Consider the following 22976-nt stretch of genomic DNA (forward strand, 5'->3'; position numbering starts at 1 on the left):
TAGTCTTATACTACGTGTGTAAGTGGGAAGAGAAATAAAAGAGGTTTCTAATTTCCACAAAATACTGATAGTCAAAAGAGAGGAAATTATGTTACAATTGTTTAGAATAAGGCCTTGACTACTCGGAAAATTCTATGAACATGTTAGAATTTTGTCTTATAAAACATTCCTTTAGATTCGACAAGGATCATCAGGAGTGGAGTGGTTGGGGGATTAAAAAAAAAAAGTACCTACTTTGCCTTTTTATTAACAAAGTAATTTATTTATGATTCTCCTACTAACCACTTCGATTCCTGGCAAAATACCTAAGGCAATTCTACACAGTCCTTTTTTTCAAATGAATCATCAACAGAAAACAACATCTTCTTTGGGCTTCAAAATAGTTGTCATCATTACAATTTTATAGGACTCCACTGTAGAAGCAATTTAATTACCTCACAAAGAAGATCCACATTTGAAGATTTAGGTAACATTTCGTTTTCAAAAGATACATGATTTTTGGAAAGAATAGACTTAATGAATTATGCAAAAAACAAAAACAAAACAAAAAACCTTATGATGTTTCCAGTTTTAATTGGAAAAACAAAAATCTTGAAACAAATACATACATTTAGGAGGAAGAGGGGGATGATTTGCCAATATACATCAGCAAGTGCTAGTGACTGGTTCTATAATTCATATTTTTCTCATTAAACCTCAAATTTACAAGTTTATTCTAATTTTTCTGTATATTTACCCGTTTGAACAACATTCACTATTAGATAACTAAAACAAGATGGGCTAGAAAATTCTCTGTATGGATTTTTGGCTGACGTATCTCATTTCTAAAAGCTGTACTCCAATACTAATTTACCCACATTTTTCCATATACTGAAATGCCCTTTCTGAACTATATTTAACTGCGTACCATCTTTTCATTATTATTCTTATATTTAGAACATAAAGCATTCAAACAGAACTACGTATGCCACTTAATGTACCCAAATCCATGTTCATATGACATTATAAGAACTGTCCTCCAGAAATGAAAAAAAAATGTAATAATTATGTTTAAAAGGCATGTTTTTATTATAACTCTTGTATGTATTTTGGACAAAAATACTGACCAGCTAATTAGGCTCTTCCACACAGCATGTTCACTGAGTTTACTACCACAGTTTTAGTGCAACAAAATATCTTTGAAAAGCCACTCTACAGTAATTATGGCAAGGCTCATTAAAATGCAGAGGTAAAGATTCCATTTATATAGAAACTTAGAAAACAATGTTTGAAAGGGAAAGATGTTTTATCAGGCTGAATATTTTGTTTTGTATACTAAAAATATATATAAACATTTCTTGAATTAGTTTTATAGTCAATTTTCATGTAGTATCATTTAGTGGTGATAAATTTTGAGAGGTATATGTTTAACAAACATTATACTTGAGATTATAGTCTTAGGTAAACATTTAATACACAATGCCAAGGTAGTTTCCTTTTTTTTTTTTCCTTTTTAATTTTTGTACCAAAAAAGGCATACATTTAATGTTGACATTTCTTCTTACCTGTGTGCCTCAGACCAATAAAGTACTCTGCATTAAAATTTAAATCTTGAGACAGTAGTACAGCATTGAAAAAAAATTGTAAAGCAGCTCAGATACATTGAACCCAGATTTTACATTTTCATTTGTCAAATTAGAATATAAAAAGTAAGCTTGAAAATCAAGTTGAAAAAGCTTATTCTTCCTCAAGAAAAAGTATGAACAATCTGAAAATGATCAACTAGTATGAATGAAACATTGTACATAGGTAAGTCACGTTTAGTGGTTGCTAAACATACCACTCCCTCCTGGAAATTACGGAACCGTCTACATGTGAAACTAAGTCATCTTCATTGTCGTCATAATGTTCATCGCTGACGAACTTCATTCCCATTTTTAGATCTTCATAATAATCCATTGGTCTTTCAAACCTACTGAGATTTTCTACATTGTTCCACTGCGTTTTTTCAGGCTCTTCTAAATAGTCTTTCCGTATTAGATTGTTCACTGGATTTTTGTTTTCTTTTTTCACACTGTCTGGGTAAGAATCAAGCTCATCTTGTTGGAGAACATCTATTTGTGATTCTTTTTGCATATCTGATGGTGGAATGTAGTTCTTGGCAAAGTAGTCTCCACGAAACGTCCGTCTTCTCCTATAGCAGAATATTCCAGCCAAAACACTCACAAGTACTATGAAGAGAGCCCCACCCACTACACTAGCAATGATTGTGCCAATTGTGTCATCCTTAATTGTTGCCAAAGTTGACAATGGGAAGGGCAATTTTTTTGGTTCTGTTGCTAGATCCTCGATGTCAGCAGTTGAGGGATGCCACTGAATTGTAGGCTGAAGGGTGGTAGTGGTAGGAGGATCTAATGGAAACAGTAAAGATAGACAAGACACAGAAAGGCAAAGAATGTCAATGCAGGCTGATTTGGCAGCAAGTTGAAAAGACAGCACAGTTAATGAATATATATTCATAGTAATAATAGTTTTTCATTCTTAAGATCAGAATGTGGTGGTACTTACATATTTTTAAAAAATAAGGAAACTGGCATTTAGTCAGTTACCAATGAGGTAAAAGGAATATAAAATGGTCTATGATGTAAATCCTGAATTATTCTATTCCAAGCTTTAGCATGATCTTGTACTCCAAGGAATACTTTTTTTTTTTTTAATAAAGAATATTACTTAAATGTCCTATATACAGCTGGCTTAAGAATTACGATAGCAAAAAATTAAGTAATCCAAATGTACATTTTCTTAGCCAGAAGAACAAAGAAATAAAATGAAAGAATAAAAAAAATTAAAGTATGTTTCTTAATATCCATATTTACCTAATTTTATTTTTGTAAGATCTGAACTTATCTTTAAAAGAATGAAAAACTATAGATTCTTGTTAAGTGGCCGTAGTATAAGCTGTTGGCTTAATAATTCTCTCAAAAATATTTTCCTTAAGTAAAGAGAACTTTTAATTTTTAGGAAGGACATATGTAGTACATATCATTCTTTAGTAATTTGAAAATAAAAAGCATACATTTAAACTGTGTTAGCCAAATGGGCTATATCATCAAATGAAACTAACAAAAACAAAGTAAAAACATGTTATAAAATGTTATAAAAATGTCATCGCCATGTCTATATCCCATGGGTAAGATATCTGAACATTTAGGAAATTGAAGAATTTCAACCGTATCTGTAAAATTTATTGTCACATCACTTAGAATGAAGTATCAAAGAGCAGCTAATATTTTAGAGAGAACATTCTAATAATACTTAAATATTAGATGCAAATGATCCTGTGTATTGCCATTAGATTATAGAGTAAATAGCCATTAATATTAAAAAGCAACTAAACATAAATAGTAAAAATTAAAGATTGGTTAATTCTCAATTAAGTGGTATTTGTAGGTCATGTTATATAAACTCTAGAGTTTGAAGAAAGGATGAGTTAAAAAATCTTGAATTTCTTCTTTGATAAAAAACAAATGACCCGAATGGTAATCTCCTACAATTAATTTTTAAATGAGTGGTACTGATAGAGCTTTTAAAAAAAATGATTGTTAGAAAAATACTAAATCTACATGGGTAAGTTATTCTAAAATTACAAGCTAAAGAAAAATACTTACTGAAACAGGTTTCATCACGGAATGCCATATGTATAGAATGTGGTAAAAATTTAGCAAGTACAATATAAAATTTAACAAGTACAGTATAACTAATTTCCTATGAGTTTAAACCAATATAACAGGCAATCCTGTCAAGTACTTTGAAGTGAGTATTAGTCATCATATTATATGTAAGTGAATCAAGAGGAGTTTAATTTGTAAGAACATATTATTCACTAGCTGAACAAACTGAATCCTAAAAAAAATTGTGGAATTGTAGAATCATTTGTAGTATAAAAGTAGTAAAAAGTAAAGCCTCCTATCATATAATGCGACCTCACAGAACCAGGATATTAAAAAATTAAATTAATTAATTAAAAATTAATCATTTGTAAGGCAACTCATGAGAAAAAGAAAAAAGTACAATAAACTGGCATCACCAGGTTTAAACAGAAGTACAAATCACTGAAATAATTATTTGTAATTCACACATTTTTGTGCACACAGATTTTAAGTTTTTGATAGGTCTTAATGAAATGCCACTTTTCTCAGAACAGTGCATATACCTGAGCTCTCACCAAGCACAAATATATATAACTCATTATTTTTACTAAGTATCCTTAAAAAAAAAAATCACTGACATTTATTTCTACTTGCAACATTCTTTGTGAAAACACAGATGGATGACTACTACTTAACTCAGATTTAACAAAATACAGCTTTCAGAAAATCTAACTACCAAAAAAAAAAAAAAAGTAACAACAACAACAACAGCAACCTATTTAAAAATTTTATTTAATTTTGTCAGTGGTTCTAAAAATTTTTTAACCTGCCATCCCCTCCTCAAACACTGCTAAAAATAGCATAGCCTCACTATTATGATTCCATGAAAGAGGGACTGTTGCTAATACTTATTTTGTATTTTAAGCAATGGACATATGACAATGTACCCAAAACATTTATTCATGCTTTCTAATTCTTGCCCTGCTCCAAGATAATTACAATGAGAGTTAGAATTTGCATAAAGAAACAAAAGGACTACTGTGTAATCATTAACAGCTACTTATTTATCGTAATTTAAAATCCCTTCCAACAGCATTCCTTATTTTTTCAAACATTGTTTTTTGATATTATTTGTAGAATGTGTGATAAATGAGCATGTAACAAAAGTAATCAACTAGTAGAGACTCAGTTCTCTACAGTCACATGAAGAAATTCGTTTTTCAAATTAATGAGTTCTGCCAAATAGGAAAACAAATAGTGCAGTAAGGCCTCTGTAGCTACAAAGCATATTTTAGCCTAATAATTACTGTGCTAAAATAATTAGTTGATTTCTTATTTCTTTTACACTTATATGAATTGTTTAAACAAAATCTAGGAATTTTAAAGTTTAAAGATTGCTAGTTAGGTGTGGATTCGAGGTCCTAAAATCAACAGGATTCAAAAGTCAAGATTTGTATACCAATATACTTTGAGTTTATGGCATGGGGGAATGTATGTGATACATAAAAATTTGCTTCTCTAACTATAGACGCTGGCGAGGATGTGGGGAAACGGGAACCCTCTTGCACTGTTGGTGGGAATGCAAACTGGTGCAGCCGCTCTGGAAAACAATATGGAGGTTCCTCAAAAAATTAAAAATAGAACTACCCTATGACCCAGCAATAGCACTACTAGCAATTTACCCAAGGGATACAGGAGTGCTGGTGCACAGGTGCACATGTACCCCAATGTTTATAGCAGCACTTTCAAGAATAGCCAAATTATGGAAAGAGCCTAAATGTCTATCAACTGACAAATGGATAAAGAAGATATGGTTTATATATGCAATGGAATACTACTTGGCAATGAGAAATAATGAAATCTGGCCATTCGCAACAACGTGGATGGAACTGGACGGTATTATACTAAGTGAAATAAGTCACTCAGAGAAAGACAGATACCATACGTTTTCACTCGTATGTGGACCTTGAGAAACTTAACAGAAGGCCATGGGGGAGAGGAAAGAGAAAAAAAAGTTACAAATAGAGAGGGAGGCAAACCATTAAGAGACTCTAAAATACAGAGAACAAACTAAGGTTTGATGGGGGGCAGGTGAGAGGGGAAAGTGGGTGATGGGCATTGAGGAGGGCACTTGTTGGGATGAACACTGGGTGTTGTATGGAAACCAATCTGACAATAAAGTATGTTAAAAAAAAAATTGCTCCTCTAGTCTCAAAGAGAAGTAAGAAGTATCAGGGAAAAACACACACCAAAAACAACTAGAAAAACACAATTTCCAGCAGTCATTTAGTACTGTATAAAGATTCACTGTACCTCCATGAGGAATAACTGAAGTTGAATATTGCAATCTTGGATCAATCACATCTTCCAAAATCTTACACTTAGCAATGTGGATGAACTGTATTGGAAAATTACAACTTCCCTCAAACAGAGTTGCTAACTCTACTCTGGTCTGACTAGACCTTTTAGTCTCCAGTCATAAGATATGTTCCTTTTATAAATATTTAAAAAAATCATTTCTGAAATTGTAAAATACCAATTTTAATACTGAGGTAAATATTTTTTTTTCCCTAGAGGGAAAAGGATTTATTTATGTAACTTACAATAAAAAAGATCAACAACTTGATTGTTTGCTCTTAGTGAATTATGGCTTTTTATTCTGATAAAAGTCTACTAGGCTTTATTAGTCATTTTGGAAAGGCAGTAGTATATCTAGGATACTTAATATCCTCCAAGAAGTTCTCAGCAAAATTAACTAAACTCAACATAGTATACTGTATTAAATATTAAAGACTCTGGATAGAAAGGCAAAGTCTAATTCTTGATGATGGCTTAAAGAAAAGCATCTTATAATGCTATCTTTCTGAAGTACTTAGCAATAATTAACTGATTTTTCATATTTACCCAATATTCTATTCCCCCTCTTATGAGACTTAGAAGAGGATGATCAAAAAATGTGCACAGTTTATCACCAGTGTTATGTTCTTTACCTTGTCAAAGAAAATAAAGATACATAAAAAGCACATTCTGGAGTTTTAATTTTTTCCTGATGGTTTTCTTCTCAAACAAATATTTTCATTCATGCAAGAAAAGTTGACTAAACACCTATCATATGCCAAAAATTATTGCAGATGGTGGGGATATAGTAGTGATTAAAACAGATGAAAGGACTTATGTTCTAATAGAAGTAAAAACAGCATATAAATAAAATATGAACATTTATGTGGCAATAAATACTGTAGAGAAAAATAAGGCAGAGAAGGAGACAGAAAGTAGTAAAGGGGTGAGAAAAAAGTTTCAATTTTCAGTTTTAAATATAGTTATGAAGGTGATACTTGAGCAAAGACCTAAAGGAAGTGAGGGAAAGAGGTGTAAGGATATCTAAAAAGCTTTCCAGCAAGAGCAACAGCATGTCAAAGACTCTTGAGGTAGCAATGTGCCTGTTATGGTCAAAGAATAGCAAGGAAGCTAGCAACAAGGCCAAGGGAGCAAGAGATATAATAAAATATGAAGTCAGAGAGATAATCTAGGACCAGAGCATGTACAGACCCTTGTAATATAGTCATTGAAAGATTTGGTTTAGTTGAGGGTAAAATGAGAAGTCCATGAAAGGTTTGCAGGAGAGAAATGACATGATCTGACATGCCCTTTGTAAGGATCATTCTGGCTGCTCTTCTAAGGATAAATTAAAAGTAGAAAGAATAAATGGCTGTTTTAATTGTGAAGTAAGGGTTGGGGCACCTGGGTGGCTCAGTAGGTTAAGTATCTGACTCTTGATTTCAGGTCAGGTCATGATCTCAGGGTTCATGGGAGCAAGCCCTTCATTGGGCTCTATACTGACTGCACAAAGCCTGCTTGGAATTCTCTCTCCCTCTCTCTTCCTCCCCTGCTCCACACACACACATTCTTTCTCTCTCCGTCTCTCTCAAAATAATAAACAAACAAAAAAAAACAAATAGTGAAGTAAGGGTTGCTGATGGCCTGGGTCAGAATACTCACAACAAAAGTGGAGACATAGTAAGGTTCTGCATACGACATAATGGAAGATCTGTTGATGGACTGGGTGAGATATGAGAGAACAACTGAAATCAAGAATAAGCATCAAGGTGCTGGTGAGGATGTGGAGAAACAGGAATCCTCTTGCACTGTTGGGACTGCAAACTGGTGCAGCTGCTCTGGAAAACAGTGTGGAGGTTCCTCAAAATACTAAAAATAAGAGCTACTCTATGGCCCAGCAATAGCACTACTAGGAATTTACCCAAGGAATTTACCGTATGCTGATGCATAGGGGCACATGTACCCCAATGTTTATAGCAGCACTATCAACAATAGTCAAATTATGGAAAGAGCCTAAATGTCCATCAACTGATGAATGCATAAAGAAGATATGGTTTATAGATTCAATGGAATACTACTTCGCAATGAAAAAGAATGAAATCATGCCATTTGTGGCAACGCACATGGAACTGGAAGGTATTATGCTGAGTGAAATAAGTCAGTCAGAGAAGGACAGATATTATATGTTTTTACTCATATGTGGATCTTGAGAAACTGAACAGAAGATCATGGGGAAAGGGAAGGGGGAAAAAACAGTTACAGAGAGGGAGGGAGGCAAACCACAAGAGACTCTTAAATACACAGAACAAAGTAAGGGTGGATGTGGGGCTGGAGGAGAGGGGAAAGTGGGTGATGGGCACTGAGGATGGCACTTGTTGGGATGAGCACTGGCTGTTGTATGTACGCTAATTTGACAACAAATTATATTTATAAAAAAAAAAGAATAAGCATCAAGGATTAAACCCTGAGTAAATGTAAGGATGGAGTTACCAATGACAGAAGAAAGGAGGGAGACTGTTAGAGGAAGAGGGCAAGGGGCAGAAGATCAGGACCTCAGTTTTGAATGTTAAGCCATAAATGCCTATTATATTTCTACAAAGAGTCAGTGATCTTTAATAGGTAGTTGGACACGTAAGTCAAAAGTACTGGGAAATGGACCCACAATGCCAAAAGATATAAATTTAGGATATCATCAACAGAATCAGTATATATAAGAATGCCCAAATTGAGCCTCAATATTTAAATGATTACATAATAATACACTGAGCCTGAGATTTACAAATAATATCCCATACCAAACTATACAACAGAAACACAAACAAAAAGTAAGCCTTCCTCGGGTAACTACGTTTTAAATATACATTCCCTGTGACATTAAGATCCTTTAAAAAAAACAAAAACAAAAACAAAAACCTTTAAGGAAAGAAAGGGAGACTAATAAACTAATATTTAATCTCAATCTGATTTCCACCAAAGCACTGCTGCTGGCAGAAAGGGCTAGCAAGGGATGTACACAGCTCTAAGCTTCCTGTGAGATTCATGCAAAAATATATTTGCATCATGCCTATCATGTGCCAGGCGCTAAGTGCTGAGTATTCAATGGTAAATGAAGTAAATGCAAAATGCTTAAATGTGAGGATGAATAATAAGTACACAAGTTAAGCATAAAACTAAAAATTGTGGGAAATGCTAACAGAAAATAATATGAGGGATTGTTCCTAGATTGAGGGATCAAAGATGGAGAATATAACATTGAAGTAAGTTTAAAATTTCTCTAAAAATCTAACTTACTTAGTTTTAGATCAGAACAGAGATAAAAACCTTAGCTATATCCACTACATAATTACCATACAAACCTGCTTTTCTCAGGGTTCTCTTCCTTTTTCCTTTAATTTTCCATTTTTTAGACATGAAGATTGCTATATTCTTATAGTCAATAAGGAGATGCTCGAAATATTTTATATAATTTTTACAATTGAGCATTCCATTAATAATTTGTTATAGCCACACCCATGAATAAATGTATTTTTAGCTCTAACAGTATTTTGTGAGTATCCAAATTTATATATTCAGTCAAATGAACAGAAATGTTCCTTGTAAAATAAATGGGATGTGAAAAATCTAAGTTCTTAGTTGCTTAAGGCCTGGTAATAAGAAACATCTTAAATTTTATTTCATTAGCACATTTTCAATAGCATTCCTACTTAACCTCTCAGTATTCCAATATGATAGAGTTCCATATTGAGTGACAAAGTATGTTCTTTAATAAGCCAGGTCATCAAAGTCAATATCCCATTTTATTTGAGACACTTGTGTTGAGAGTGACAACCAAAAACAAATAAACAAACCAACCCAGTGTAAAGATGCTCTCGGTGTAAAGATGAGAGAACCTACAAAGGTACACACTATCTATAAAAGGAATACTTAATACTATGTAACTGAAAAATTAACTATATGCAAAGGTCTTAAAATGTATATAAGCTTATTGCATAGACACTTTGACACTTCTTTAAGTAATGGCACTTTACATATGTGTTTCAGGCAGGGCTACTTTATTATATCTCTTTTAGATTATTTGGAAAACCTCACACTGAGGAATTTGTACCTTAGCAAATATAAATTGCCAATGAGAACATAGTGTTATTATTACTGCTGTTACAGGAATAATTTCATTAACTCATTTCACCAGTAGATAGTAACTTACCTGAAATGTAGATGACCTTTTGATCACTCCTTTGACCAAGGGAATTGGTCACTTTACAGACATAAACACCAGAATAATTGAAAGTCAATGGATGGACAAAATGAAGAGTATTGTCTGAAGCCAATAAACCATCAGGCCACTGTCCATCTAACCTAGATTTTAAAAAGCATGGAATTATTTTATGTATCGTCAGACTTTATTCACAGACAGCTATTTAAATAAGATACCACACTTTTGAGATATTAGTAAAAGAACTGGCATTCTTTAGGTAAAATTCACTATGAAATGAAAGTATATAAGATGTGAATTGTCAATAAAAATGAACAGACAAAAAACCACGAAGAATACCCACTCTTTCAGGAAAAAAAAAGTAAATAAATAACCATTCTTTCAAAATACTAAATGACAGAAGTGGAAGTAGGCCAACATATTAGAATGGGAAAGAAGGAGAGAAAAAATTATGTGATTTTAAGACTCAAATTCAGAAAATTGGAAAATTAGAAAAATGTATTATTTGAAGACATACAGTATCAAAGGAATTACAAATAATTCTCAGTGAATACATCAATTCATGATATATCTATAAATTCCTTAATGGAAAGCCAACTCATTTAAGTACATAGTAATGTTTTAGCACCTTCTGTAACATATTTAAACAGCATTATTTCATACTGAGCAAATTTATACTATGCCCCATCCAAAGAGGATTAGTTTCTAAAGCATCAAAAAGGGTCTTCTTATAAAATAATCTCAATTTTAAGGTGGGCATCTGGGACAGTAAAAACCAAGACACCATTTTGGCATCAATAAAAACTTTTTAAAAATAGATGTCTATACTAATTTGGCTCTAAGACATCCTGTTATACATTAGCATAAACCACAATAAGAATAAAATCCCACTGCAACTCTAAAGCCATTCACTGCAATGGAACTAAGTATACTGTTATACATCATATCGCCAAATTTAGGGTACCAAAAAATACACCAATTTATTTTGAAATTATTTCTAAAGTCCATGAGTAATTTTTTTAAGAGGACAAAAAGTCAAGTAAACCCAGGCACTCAAGTATTATGGTTTGAACTAAGATTTTCAAAAAGTCCATTCATTCATTCACTTGGCTATCCACTACTTAGTTACCAGTAGCTTACTACTAATCATACTCTACTCTGTTAGTGCTGCTGAGATTCACAAGTAAATAAGATCAGGTTCTTGCTTTCAATGATCTAAGTATATAGTAGAAGACCAACAACTAATTACAAAGGGAATAAGAATTAAAAAAAAAACAACAATAAAAAGGTAGAAAGAAACAAAACCAACACTGGACCATAAGAGGAATGATTTTGTTCTTCAAATCCCAGGGTAGTAGATAAAAGAACAATCAAAATCTTTTACAGTGCTGGAACTTCAATTTAGCACTGAAGAAAAAAGATAATATTCTTGCATGGCTTAAAAAACAGAAACACCCAGCCTTCTTCTAAGAAGACTTTGAAAAGAACACTAGTACAAGCACACGCTTTCAAAAGGTGAACATTTTCTAGGAGGGTGAGAATGAATATGGAGTGTATAAATCTTATCAATTATCTCTCTGCACTTTGAGGCCCAAATTCGAATCCCTTTAATTCTGAGAAATAGAAAAATGGCTTATAATCCTTTAAAGTTGCTTATTCAAATAAGCCATAGTCACAAAAATCTAAATATCACATTAAACTCACAGCAAATGACATGCTAAGCACTTTCTATGCTATTTCACTTATGCTACTTCGTTTATATTCATTGTCTCTACTCTCACAACTCTATGACATACTTTTATCAGTGAGGAAACAAAATTAGAGAGATTAGGCATCATACTCAAAAAGACATCTAGGAATGGAACTCAGAATTGTATAACTTTTAAAAATAACCTATCACACATCTTAACCAAAGACTGTTTCTCACTTTTAGGAAAATGTAAATGAAAAAAACCTTCTCTACTTTAAAAACTGTATCTTTGCTTAAAGACAACAGATGTATCAAATATACGGTTTCCTTGCTCCCACAAAATCCCACCTAAAACAAGGGTAAAGGAATTGAAAGCTATTAAAAAACCCACAAAGAAAAACAAAACAGGAGACACAAGTCATCAGACAAGATGTTTCAACAAACTTTCAGAAGATGGAAAAGAGATGGCAAAAACAATACATGCTTTAAGCTATTCAATCAAGATTGATTTTTATCTCCAGGGGACAACTGGCATGTCTGGAGACTACAGGGTTGGGGGAGGGGGGGCATGGTTTGAGGCCAGGGATGCTGCTAAACATACTGCAATTCACAGGACTGCTTCCCACAACAAAGATTTATCCAGCCCCAAATGTCAATAGTTCCAAGGCTGAAAAACTCCACTCTGGGCTGAAGAAGTGCTTCCAGAAGGCATATGAATGGGAAGACAGCCAATGTGCTCCAAAGAACCCAAGATTTGGAGTTTGACTCACTGTACTACAGAAAGCCAGAGTGAAGCAGAGGGCTAAGAATTAATGAGATTAGTTGAAAGTTGAAAAAAAATAATGGACTCCTCTCAACTCTGTACAGATACTAGACACTTTTGATTTAGAAATAAGAATGAATTAAAAAAAAAAAAAGAAAGAAGAATGAATTAATATATACTCAATAAAAAAAAAAAAAACTGAATGGCCATGAAAAAAAAGACTTTCACTCTTCCTAAGTGACATCTGAAGCTTCTCCAGGCAAAGAATCCTCTCTACCTGATCACTCTAAATGGAATCTACTAATGAGTAATTCCCACTCTAAAGACAGAGTTTCCACTCAGCATTTTATTTTAATACATCACTGTGAAACGACTGGACAACTGAGAAAATTAAGGAATATCTACAAAATGAAAGACCAAACAAAAAACAAAAGAACTTGAAGCAGAAAAAAACTCTCTGAGGAAATAACATTAGTACTGTATTCTTGGGAAAAAACAAAAAGACATTATATCCATAAAATAAGAAAAAAATGCTATGAAAAGAACAGGGAAATAAGAAAATGCTCTTAGAAATTAAATACACCCCCAAAATGTTTTAAATCAATAAGTCAGTTAGGGAAAAAAAAAATCAAGGAAATCTAGGAGAAACAAAAAATTGTTTGAAAAATAAGAAAGGATATTTAGTATACAAAAAATAGGTCTGATAAACCAAAAAAAAAAAAAAAAAAAAAAAGAGGGAAATGACCAAAAAGATGAGAAAATTATACACAGTTGACAGATACAAGTCTCAAGACTAAAGGGGGGCCCTAAATACTGACAAAAATGAGTGAAAATCTTAGTATAACAGTTTGAAATTTCCCAGATAAAGAGAATTAAGGATATTCTTTGAGGCTAAGAATTCTTAGCCTCAGGGAAAACAAAGATCTTAGACAAAAGAAAACAGAATTCCAGTATACTACTTAGTTCTCAGTAAATAGTATTTACTTGTCATAGGGAGGCAAACGATGACTACAGAGTTTAACTAAAAGTAGCTGAATTTCACTGGGACTCATAAAGGTAGGAATATGTGTATGGGTATGTTTGTTGTGTGAAGGGGTAGATATAAAATTAAATTTTCATCTGCCACAACAGTCAATAAATAGTATTAAGAAGTAGCAATTTAAGACCTATGATGGTAACTACCAGAAGGAACTGCTAAAAAGGAGCCTCTGAGAAACAGAACTGCAGGGATAGAAAGGTAGGGGAGAGGTGGGACAGGAGAACACTCAGAAATGCTTAATTTAATTTTCAACTGTTACTATGATCATGTATTACACAGATTAAAAAAAAATTAATTATGCATTTAAGAATACTTTTCACTTTATATAACTTCTCTTTAGAAGTATCTGACATTATTACCTGCTCCACACAGATTTGAAGGGTGGTGGATTTGCATCAGCATTACACTTGAGATTAACACCTTTTCTTCCTACAAACCAATTCCCATCATAGCCTGTTACTGAAACCTCAGGAGCATCTATAAAATAAATGCATAACAGGACAAATTATCTTTTGTTAGTGATAAATGCAATATATAATGACAAAGCATTAAGATAATAGAAGAAAGAAATAGAAGAAAGAAAACAGTAGTTAATATATTAGTTGACTGAAACCGCACGAATGTACAATGAGTACCCAAACCCTAGGCAGCTGTAAGCATGTACAGTTCTAGTTATTATGGGCACTGAATGTAACAATATTCACAAACCTATAATCACCAAGAACAAAATATAAGAGTTCTATTATGAGAAACACAGATATATAAACAAAGGAAATACATTACACCGCTTACTTGGATGAGACGTGGCATTTAAATACCAAGTCGCCATATAAAACTGCCTTAAAAAATGTTTAATCTGAAAGAAAATATCCCCTAAGAGATACAAAATCAATTACAGAGATTAGACTCTCTGTATTATAATTAATATTCTACGGGTAAGTAGAGATGGAATGTGACATAAACTTTCTAAGGCTAAAATTAAAACTAAAGTACATTATCTATGGCCTCAACTGTTCTAAAACATGAAATTTTATCCATTGCACCCAAACATCCTTTGGTATATGTGCAACATAGCATAATTAGTTAAATGAGCAATTATCCATACCTACTAGCAATACAAATTTATGCCTTCCAACTACACAATCTAATACTAACCATTCATTCAACCATCATATTGTCTAACTCCTAATAAGTGGCAGGCACTATTGTAGGCATTTGGTATACATATAGACTCTGTATTCATAAAACGTATTTTCTAATAGCTTTTAATAAGGAAGGGAATAATTTAAAAGTATGTGATAAAAACCTATTACGAGAGCCAAGAAAGAAAAGAACAGGATGATACAGAGAAGATAAGAAGGGCCTAATTTAGATTGGGGATGGGGCTGAGGAAGGTCATGAAAGGCTTCCTAAGGGAATGTCACTTTATGCATGGTACAGGGGCCCTGCTGTGAGTTATACAGTAAACTAGATAAATAGTACATGACCAGGTGGGAAGTTACAGAGGGACCAGATCAGTTTAATTCTGGCAGGGAAGCTTGATCTACTGTCAAGCAAGGTTTACAAAACAGTGGTAACAAATTAAACTTTTACTAAGGAACAATTAACTACCTCAGTAATTTTAAGAAAGAAATGCCTGCCTCATAAATGCAAAAATTAACAATCATTTTTATAACTTAAAATTGGTACCATAAAATGTTACTGAAAGAACAGTACAGATACCTGTGTGTTTACCTTCTTTTACTAAGAGGAAGGAATAAGTACTAAGTAAGGTATTCCCAAAGAATACCTCCAAATTTTGATATGAATTTTGGATATAAGATTTTATCTCTTTAAACTTTGTTCACATGTTTTATAGGTGCCAATTAAAGAAAAAAAGTCATGAGTATTCTAACATTTAAAGAACAAGTCAATAAATCTAAGCCATAATTATATGTCTTACATTAAAAGAAATATTTTTATATATTTAGGATTGCATTCAAGCAAACACCAACCAAAAAAGAATAACATACATAATACAAATTGAAGAAAATGTCAGTCATTACTAAATACAAGGAAGGACAAAATATATATGAGGAAAATATTAATAGTACTTACAATTGAGATCTGAATTTTACAAGAAAAAGGAAAAAGTTAAGTCTGTGAAAGTAAGGTAGGAAAAGGAAAAAGAGAAATTTTAATTGGATTCTCCAAAGAAGTGAAAAGAAGGTATCTGCACTCCAGAATAAAATGGTAATAACATTCACATAAGATTAAGTTCCCAAGTTCAACCCTATAAATGTTGAAAAAGATTCTCAGAATTAGCTTTAGAAATCATTACACCAAGTGCAATGAATATGTGCAATTTAAAAATCCATGCATGTCATATCAAAAGAAAACACTAAGAATGAAAACTGTAACACCACCTATTCATTTTCATTATCCTTGTTATAAGCTAGCTGCATTACCACTTTTTCTTCTCAAAATTTTTAAGTGCTACATAAAGAACATATCAACAACTGAGAAAATGTACAGGAAAAAGTACACACACATACATATATACATATACAAACTTCACACACAAGGGAGCATCCCTTAACCAAAAAAAAAAAAATACAAGACGGGCCAAGCTTTGAACTTATCTACAATGGTTATGATCCCAATGATATCTTTAACATACTGTCTTACTCTATAACATGATCAAAATCAGATGAGAAACAATAATAAAAAACATGGGTTTTCACTCTAATTAAAATGCATCTAGGCAGTGAAAGATTTTTGCTGAAAACATCATGGGTAGTATCAATAAAACTGAGTAACAGCTATATTAATTGGATTAGAGAAGTTTGTCTCAAAGTATTGCACATTTTGAGGTATAAATATTTCCATAATTTGCTTAAGTCCAGTCTAAAAAGGATAAGATTAAATAATTTTAAGTTGGCACTCTCCATCTTTACAAACTAATAAAAAATGTTCTGGTTAAATGAAATTTCCATGAAAATATTTTTAAAAATTAAGAAAGAAAAGGTCAACAAGGAAAAGCTGTAAGAATATCTGAATACTAAATATTCAAATTAAAAAGTCTGACATAGAATTATGAAAGGAAGAAAATTAAAATAAAATGCATGATATGTTTCAAAAGCAGATGTTATCGTTTACTTACACTGTATATCTAATATGAAAGAATATCGGATGTCCTTTTCCAAGGCTGGATGTTTTACAACACAAGTAATTCGCCTTCCTCTAGCAAATCTGGTTGGAAACAGCTTATACTGACTGACAATTGTTGCCGTTTCATTTGGAAAAGAAGTTGTAGTGGATTCCATTTCACCAAGATCACCTTCCCAGTCAATGTGTGCAACTGGTTTTCCAGTGGCTGCGATACAAATGGCTGCTACCGTTTCATTTCCTCCATCAATTAAAGAATCTGGCCCTTTTATCAGGCTCACAGTGGGTTCAACTGTTTAAATTAAAAAAAAAAAAAAAAGTAGTTACATTTCAATTAAGAATATATTTACATGCTTCCAAGCCATATCTAACCATATTTCATAAACTTAGAAGCAAAGGCCTATAAAATCTACACACACACTTTTAAGTAATACCAACATCAACTGGATTCTTGGAACAAGAGAGGATCATAAGCCAAGGCAAACAAGAAGCTAAGCAAGACTTTATAATCTTGAAGACGGTTCTCCCTAGCAGAGATACATTTTTCTTTATAGGGACCGATGAGTTCTCCCCAGTTAGTATATGAAAATGTCCTGTAAGTTGGATCATAATTTCCATTATGAGATTGTAAGTAGTATCACTCTGCAAGGGGGAAAAATGTAGTTTTTAGACACACAGCTTCATTTTGCAGCAAAAATGTTTACAGAAAATATAAATTAAGTTACCAGTATGGAACCTACATTGTTAAAGTATAATGTCAATAATAGTTATGCTTAGAATGTAGATGACATTACCTTTTTCTAGTATAAGAAAGCTCCTCAGCAGGTGAAAACTAACCTTAATGCTTAGGCCCTTTCAATCTACCTTCCATTATACTAACTATCTCTTCACATTTTCCAGCAAATTTTATGTGCTTCTTTCTGTATAAATTCCTCATCTCACTTCAGGAATTATTTGGCGCAAGCCTATAGCTTATTCTGTACATTAAATTTTTATCCCAATAACTTTTATTCATTTCCAAAATTTCCAACTAGTTCTTTCAGTGCCATCTGTTCTTGATTTGTATCTATTTTTTTTGTTTCATAATTACCTCAAGGCGTATTGATATTTCCCTTACGTATTTCCCTATGTATTTTACAAGATGTACTGCTGTAAAATAGCAATGGGAAAAGTACATACAACACATGTAATGAACACTTTATAGTAAACATCTATGTAACCACCATACATCTTAATAAAAAAAAAAAAAAAAATAGCACCTCCCAAGTTCCTCAACATGCCTCTTCCTGACCTTGACACCTACTGGCCCAAGTATGAATCCATTATTGGAAATATATTTTTGCTTACTTTTCATGATAGGTCTACAAGCAACACATGCAAACCTAAAAACAGTTGCATTTTACCTATTTCTGAACTTTACACAAATAGTATTGGACTATATGCATTTTTGTAACAGTTTTTCTTTGACTCAACTTTGTGTTCCTGAGATTAATTTATTTGAGAACAATTAGCCTTAGTTTATTATTTTGGAATTCATTTTTTTAACTTTTAATTTTTAGATCATTTAAATTTACATGCAATAGTATAAATTATTAATTTTAACTGCTGTACGGTTTATTTACCATTGGACATTGGCACAGTTTCCTGTTTGGAGTAAACAATTTTATAAGAAACATTCTCATTCATGTACCTTGGCATATTTGTGCAGATGCCTCTCTAGTCTGTCCCTTATAGTGGAATTAGTACTATTTTTATTTTCAATTTTACCAGATAATGCCAAAAAAGCTTTTTAAGGTACCAAATTACTCCCAATATTAGAGCTCCTCTTGGTCCAAAGACTCACTACAAGTTGATACTGACTTCCCAATGTTTGTGAATCTTGTATGTATATATCATATTATCATCAAGACTGTATTTTTAATTTCTCACATTATGAATGAGGTTAAGGATCTTTTCATGTTATAGGCTATTTGGAATTTCTTCTGCAAAATGCCTATTAAAACCAATTGCTTTTACTTACTGATTTGGGAAAAGAGCCCTTTTTTGATGATATATGCTAAAAAAAAATACCCTCTACTGGTTTAGGATCTTTTTGCTCTACAATGTGTTTTGGTAAGCAGAAATTTTTAATTCAAATGTACCAAAATTTATCAGTTTTCAGTTACCTTTTATGGTTAACTGCTTTTATATGCTAAAAATTACTTCTCTACTTCAAGGCAAATTATTATGTATTTTTTTAAATAATTTCTTCTCATGGGGCGCCTGGGTGGCGAGTCGGTTAAGCGTCCGACTTCAGCCAGGTCATGATCTCACAGTCCGTGAGTTTGAGCCCCGCGTCGGGCTCTGGGCTGATGGCTCGGAGCCTGGAGCCTGTTTCCGATTCTGTGTCTCCCTCTCTCCCTGCCCCTCTCCCGTTCATGCTCTGTCTCTCTCTGTCCCAAAAATAAATAAACGTTGAAAAAAAAAATTTAAATAATTTCTTCTCTGCAGAAATTTTATAGACTGACTTATCTCTTCAAATGTTAAGTGATGCTGTTTCATAGTCTGTGTCTGATAACTCCAACATCTTGTATCTTTGCAGGTCTGTTTCTATTGTCTGATTTGTGCTGGCTGCTGCTTGTGGGGTTTTCTTTACTTGTATGCCTGCCTACTCAAGGAAACTATATGCCTGTGTCTGAATAATTGAGAGAGAAATAATCCGGGGTCTAAAATAAGGTAGTTTTCTTCCAGACCAGAAAAGATTGGACTTTTCTTCTACCGATCTCCTGAAATCTCTAAGCAGTCTAGGATCTCCTGAACTTATTAAGATCAGACCATTCAGGGGCGCCTGGGTGGCTCTGTCAGTTGAGTGTGGGTTCAAGCCCTGTGTCAAGGCTCCGTGTCAACAGCTTGGATTCTGTGTGTGTGTCTCTCTCTCTCTCTCTGCCCTTTCCCCGCTTGCATGCTCTCTCTCTCAAAAATAAAAACATTAAAAAAAATTTTTTTTAAAAATCAGACCACTCAGGTAATCATAAACCTAGAAGTCTGTAAGAAGGCTGGTTTACTTCTAGTTTACTACTATTCTGAAAAATGTAAGCTTTGGATACCAAGTGAATAAAAGAAGGGTTACTAGACATCCCATCTTGAGCAAAACTACACTTAGAAGTTTGTCTCTGTTTTCTCAAGGCTCTCAAAAATCTCAAAATCTCAGGTGTTTCTTCTGAATTCTCAGAAGCCCTCAGGTGGAATGCAGCTTTCAGTACTAGGCTTATTTCTGTTTTTACCTTCTCCTAGATTTTGGTCTAGGTAGATTTCTCACTATATTCTTACCTCTTTGAAGCTTTCGGTGGTATTTTATACTGCATCCCTCCTATGGGAGAGTTGGTCTGAATAACTTATGCCATCATTAATAGAAGCTTTTATCTTTGAGGAGCTTTAAAAAATTATTTTAAAGTCAATTTTAAACTGCTATTTTTGTCTCCTATGAAGGGAATAAATCTCCTAGTTGTAGATTGTATTGGCTTTCTGAAGTTACTTTTCTCATATACCTCAATATTTTAGTTAACTTCTCTGTACCCTTCCCTGTCTAGCACTTTTGCTGTTGCTTCCTCTTAAGATTCTACCAATGCCCTTCTGTACTCTGAATGGGGAGAATATGAAGTTTTCCCAGCCCTGTGTGAACACCAGAATTGTTGGTTAGACCTACTGCTTTCTGCTGGTTCTTTCCTCCACCTCAAAAGTTTCCTCTCACACATACACAGATCAGTACTAAACCAAAAAGACTTGAGAGTGCCCTTCTGTAGATCTCTAAAGCACGCTCTCTCTCTCTCTCTGATGCTCTCTGCTTTCCAGTATTCTCCTCCACAAATTCTAGTCACTTGTCCTCCCTGAACTCCAATGTCTCTTTTACTCTCCCTGAAACCATCATTCTCTGCTTCAAATCCTTGTCAGTGAGCTGTAGCCTGGAAACTGCCTAAAGAGGAAGCTAGAACACTGTAGGGACTCGCTTTGTTTTCCTTCTTTCAGGGATCATAATCCTACACTGCCTATTGTCCAATGACTAAAAACTTTCTTATTTGCCTGGTTTCTTGTTCTTAGAGAGAGGGTAAATCCAGTCCCTGTCATTCCATCATGCACAGCAATGGAATTTTTTTTACTGCAAAAGCAGTATTTCTAAAAATTGGAAAAACGAGAAAATTATCCACAACTACAATATCCTAATGCAGTCATTTTCACCTTCTTCCACTTCTCTTTATTTCTTTTTCTAGTTTCTATCTGGATATATATTTTTTGCTTCCCCCCCCCCCCCAAGCAGCAACACTTTTCTTAACCATAATTCCAACAACTATGTAATATCCCATCAAGACAAGTAATCAACTAGGTACATAGTAATCAACTATGGGACACTTGTTAAATTTTCCCAAAGGTTTTTTGTTATATCACATTCCCTTAATTTGGGTTCTATTACTACCACTGCACTGAGACTCTAAGGTCACCACATAAACTACAGGCTCAATATTTTTGCATGCCTATTTTCTTTGACTAACTTCACAGAATTTGATATTTTGGTGCAGTTCTTCACATTCATTTCCCAAAGAACTAAGTACTAATGCCTTAAAGTATCTGCTGTAAGTAATGAATTACTTTCTGGGCTATGCATTTAGAATGATACTAGCTGTGCACCATCCTTAGGAAAACTGAAAAAAATGGTTATTCATATCATGTCTGTAGGGCTTAATTCTCCCTGTGGTAAAAGCTGCTAGAGTAATCTTAAAAATTTTATCTTGTCATCATGTAAGTAGTATTACTTTGCCCGAGTTTTTCTCAAAGCTCTCTTTGTTTCTTCTAACCTCTGCCTTAATAAATACTGGGTCCTGGGGGCCTTCAGTTACTTTTTGCATCTGCCTTAATTAAAAACTTTCATCTGATATACACTATTATCCAGATGATCTCTAATTCAATTTTGATACAGGGCTTGACTCCACAGTTTCTAACTACCAACTAGTATTTTTTGCCTATATATCCTCAAACTCAATAAAACAAATGCTGAACTCATTATCTTAGCCTCCCAACCTCAACACCTGGTTTTCATTCAGACACGCCCACTGGAGTTAACAGTAACATAACTTATTCAATCATGAGGGTTCAAAACCTGTTATGCTCAAAGCTCCCTTGTTTCTTGTATCCAATCAGTTAGAAAGTCCTGACAGTTATTCCTATATAATAGCTTCCTTCTTTCCTCAAGTGGCAGAAATTAGAAAATTAATTTCAAGTCTTCATGTCCTCATGGCTGAAGGATTATGATTTTGGGACTTCTTCATTTCAATCCATCAAAAACACCAGACCGATCTTCATAAATCACAATTTTCACCACATTACTCCCTAAATCAAGTCTACTATGAATTAAGTATCCCTATAAGCACAGTGAAAGCTGTGCTTCTCAAACTTTACTCTGCATATGAATCATTTAGCTATTCTGCTAAAATGTAGACTTACCATTCATTAAGTCTGGGAGGGGCCTGAAATTCTGTATTTCTAACAAACTCCCAAGTGATACCAATGCTGCTGGTTCAGGAACCATACTTTACACAACAAGAGTCTGAGAGTAGAAAAAGGGAGGCAAGCACAGTACCTTACACTAACTTGGCATTTCCAGTAATACAAAGCTCAAATTTCCCATCCTAACCTTCAAGTTACTTTAATGCAATCCTACTCAACTCTCTAGTCTTTAATTCTTGTGCTTTATATAAATCCTATAAGCAATCAACAAATTATTCAGTGGTTCCACTAATGAGGGTTCTCAACAGTAAGTGATCTCTCCTCTCTTCTCTCCCAGAGGACACCCGGCAATGTCTAGAGACATTCTCAGTTGTCATAACTGAAGGACTGCTACTAGCCATCTGGTGCGCAGAGGTCATGGATGCTGCCAAACAGTCTACAATGGACAGGACAGCTCACTACAACAAAGAATTTCAGCCCAAAATGTCACCAATGTTGACACTAAAAAACTGCCCAAATGTGTATTGTTTTCTGCCTCCCTACACTGGCTCACTTGTTCTCCCTACACTTATTTCCCTTCTTCTTACCCAAAACCTACCCAAAATTCAAAGCTGACTCAACTATTTTTTTTTCTACACCACCTCTGTAGACTAAAAAGCTCACCAATCCATCCCTATCCT

General features: G+C 33.6%; 1 protein-coding gene across 3 annotated transcripts in view; it reads right to left on the bottom strand.

Annotated features, from left to right (window-relative positions):
* NECTIN3 (nectin cell adhesion molecule 3) overlaps positions 1-22976 on the bottom strand; it is a 127710-nt gene that overhangs the window by 62688 nt on the left and 42046 nt on the right. The window contains exons 3-6 of one of the 3 annotated variants that reach the window (XR_015240323.1): positions 16814-17110; positions 14031-14148; positions 10171-10322; positions 1545-2390 (exon numbers count right to left, since the gene is read on the bottom strand). Coding sequence is in view for 2 of the 3 variants with exons in the window: in XM_086675495.1 (XP_086531621.1) it covers positions 1810-2390; positions 10171-10322; positions 14031-14148; positions 16814-17110 (1148 nt within the window). In the remaining variant the exon portion in view is untranslated. Of the gene's footprint in view, positions 1-553; positions 2391-10170; positions 10323-14030; positions 14149-16813; positions 17111-22976 lie in introns of those variants that run through there. The other 2 variants (XM_086675495.1, XM_086675496.1) reach the window with 2 other exon arrangements.

This window comes from Puma concolor, chromosome C2 (assembly GCF_028749965.1).
Source record: "Puma concolor isolate L17-30 chromosome C2, mPumCon1.1.hap2, whole genome shotgun sequence".
NCBI lineage: Eukaryota > Metazoa > Chordata > Mammalia > Carnivora > Felidae > Puma > Puma concolor.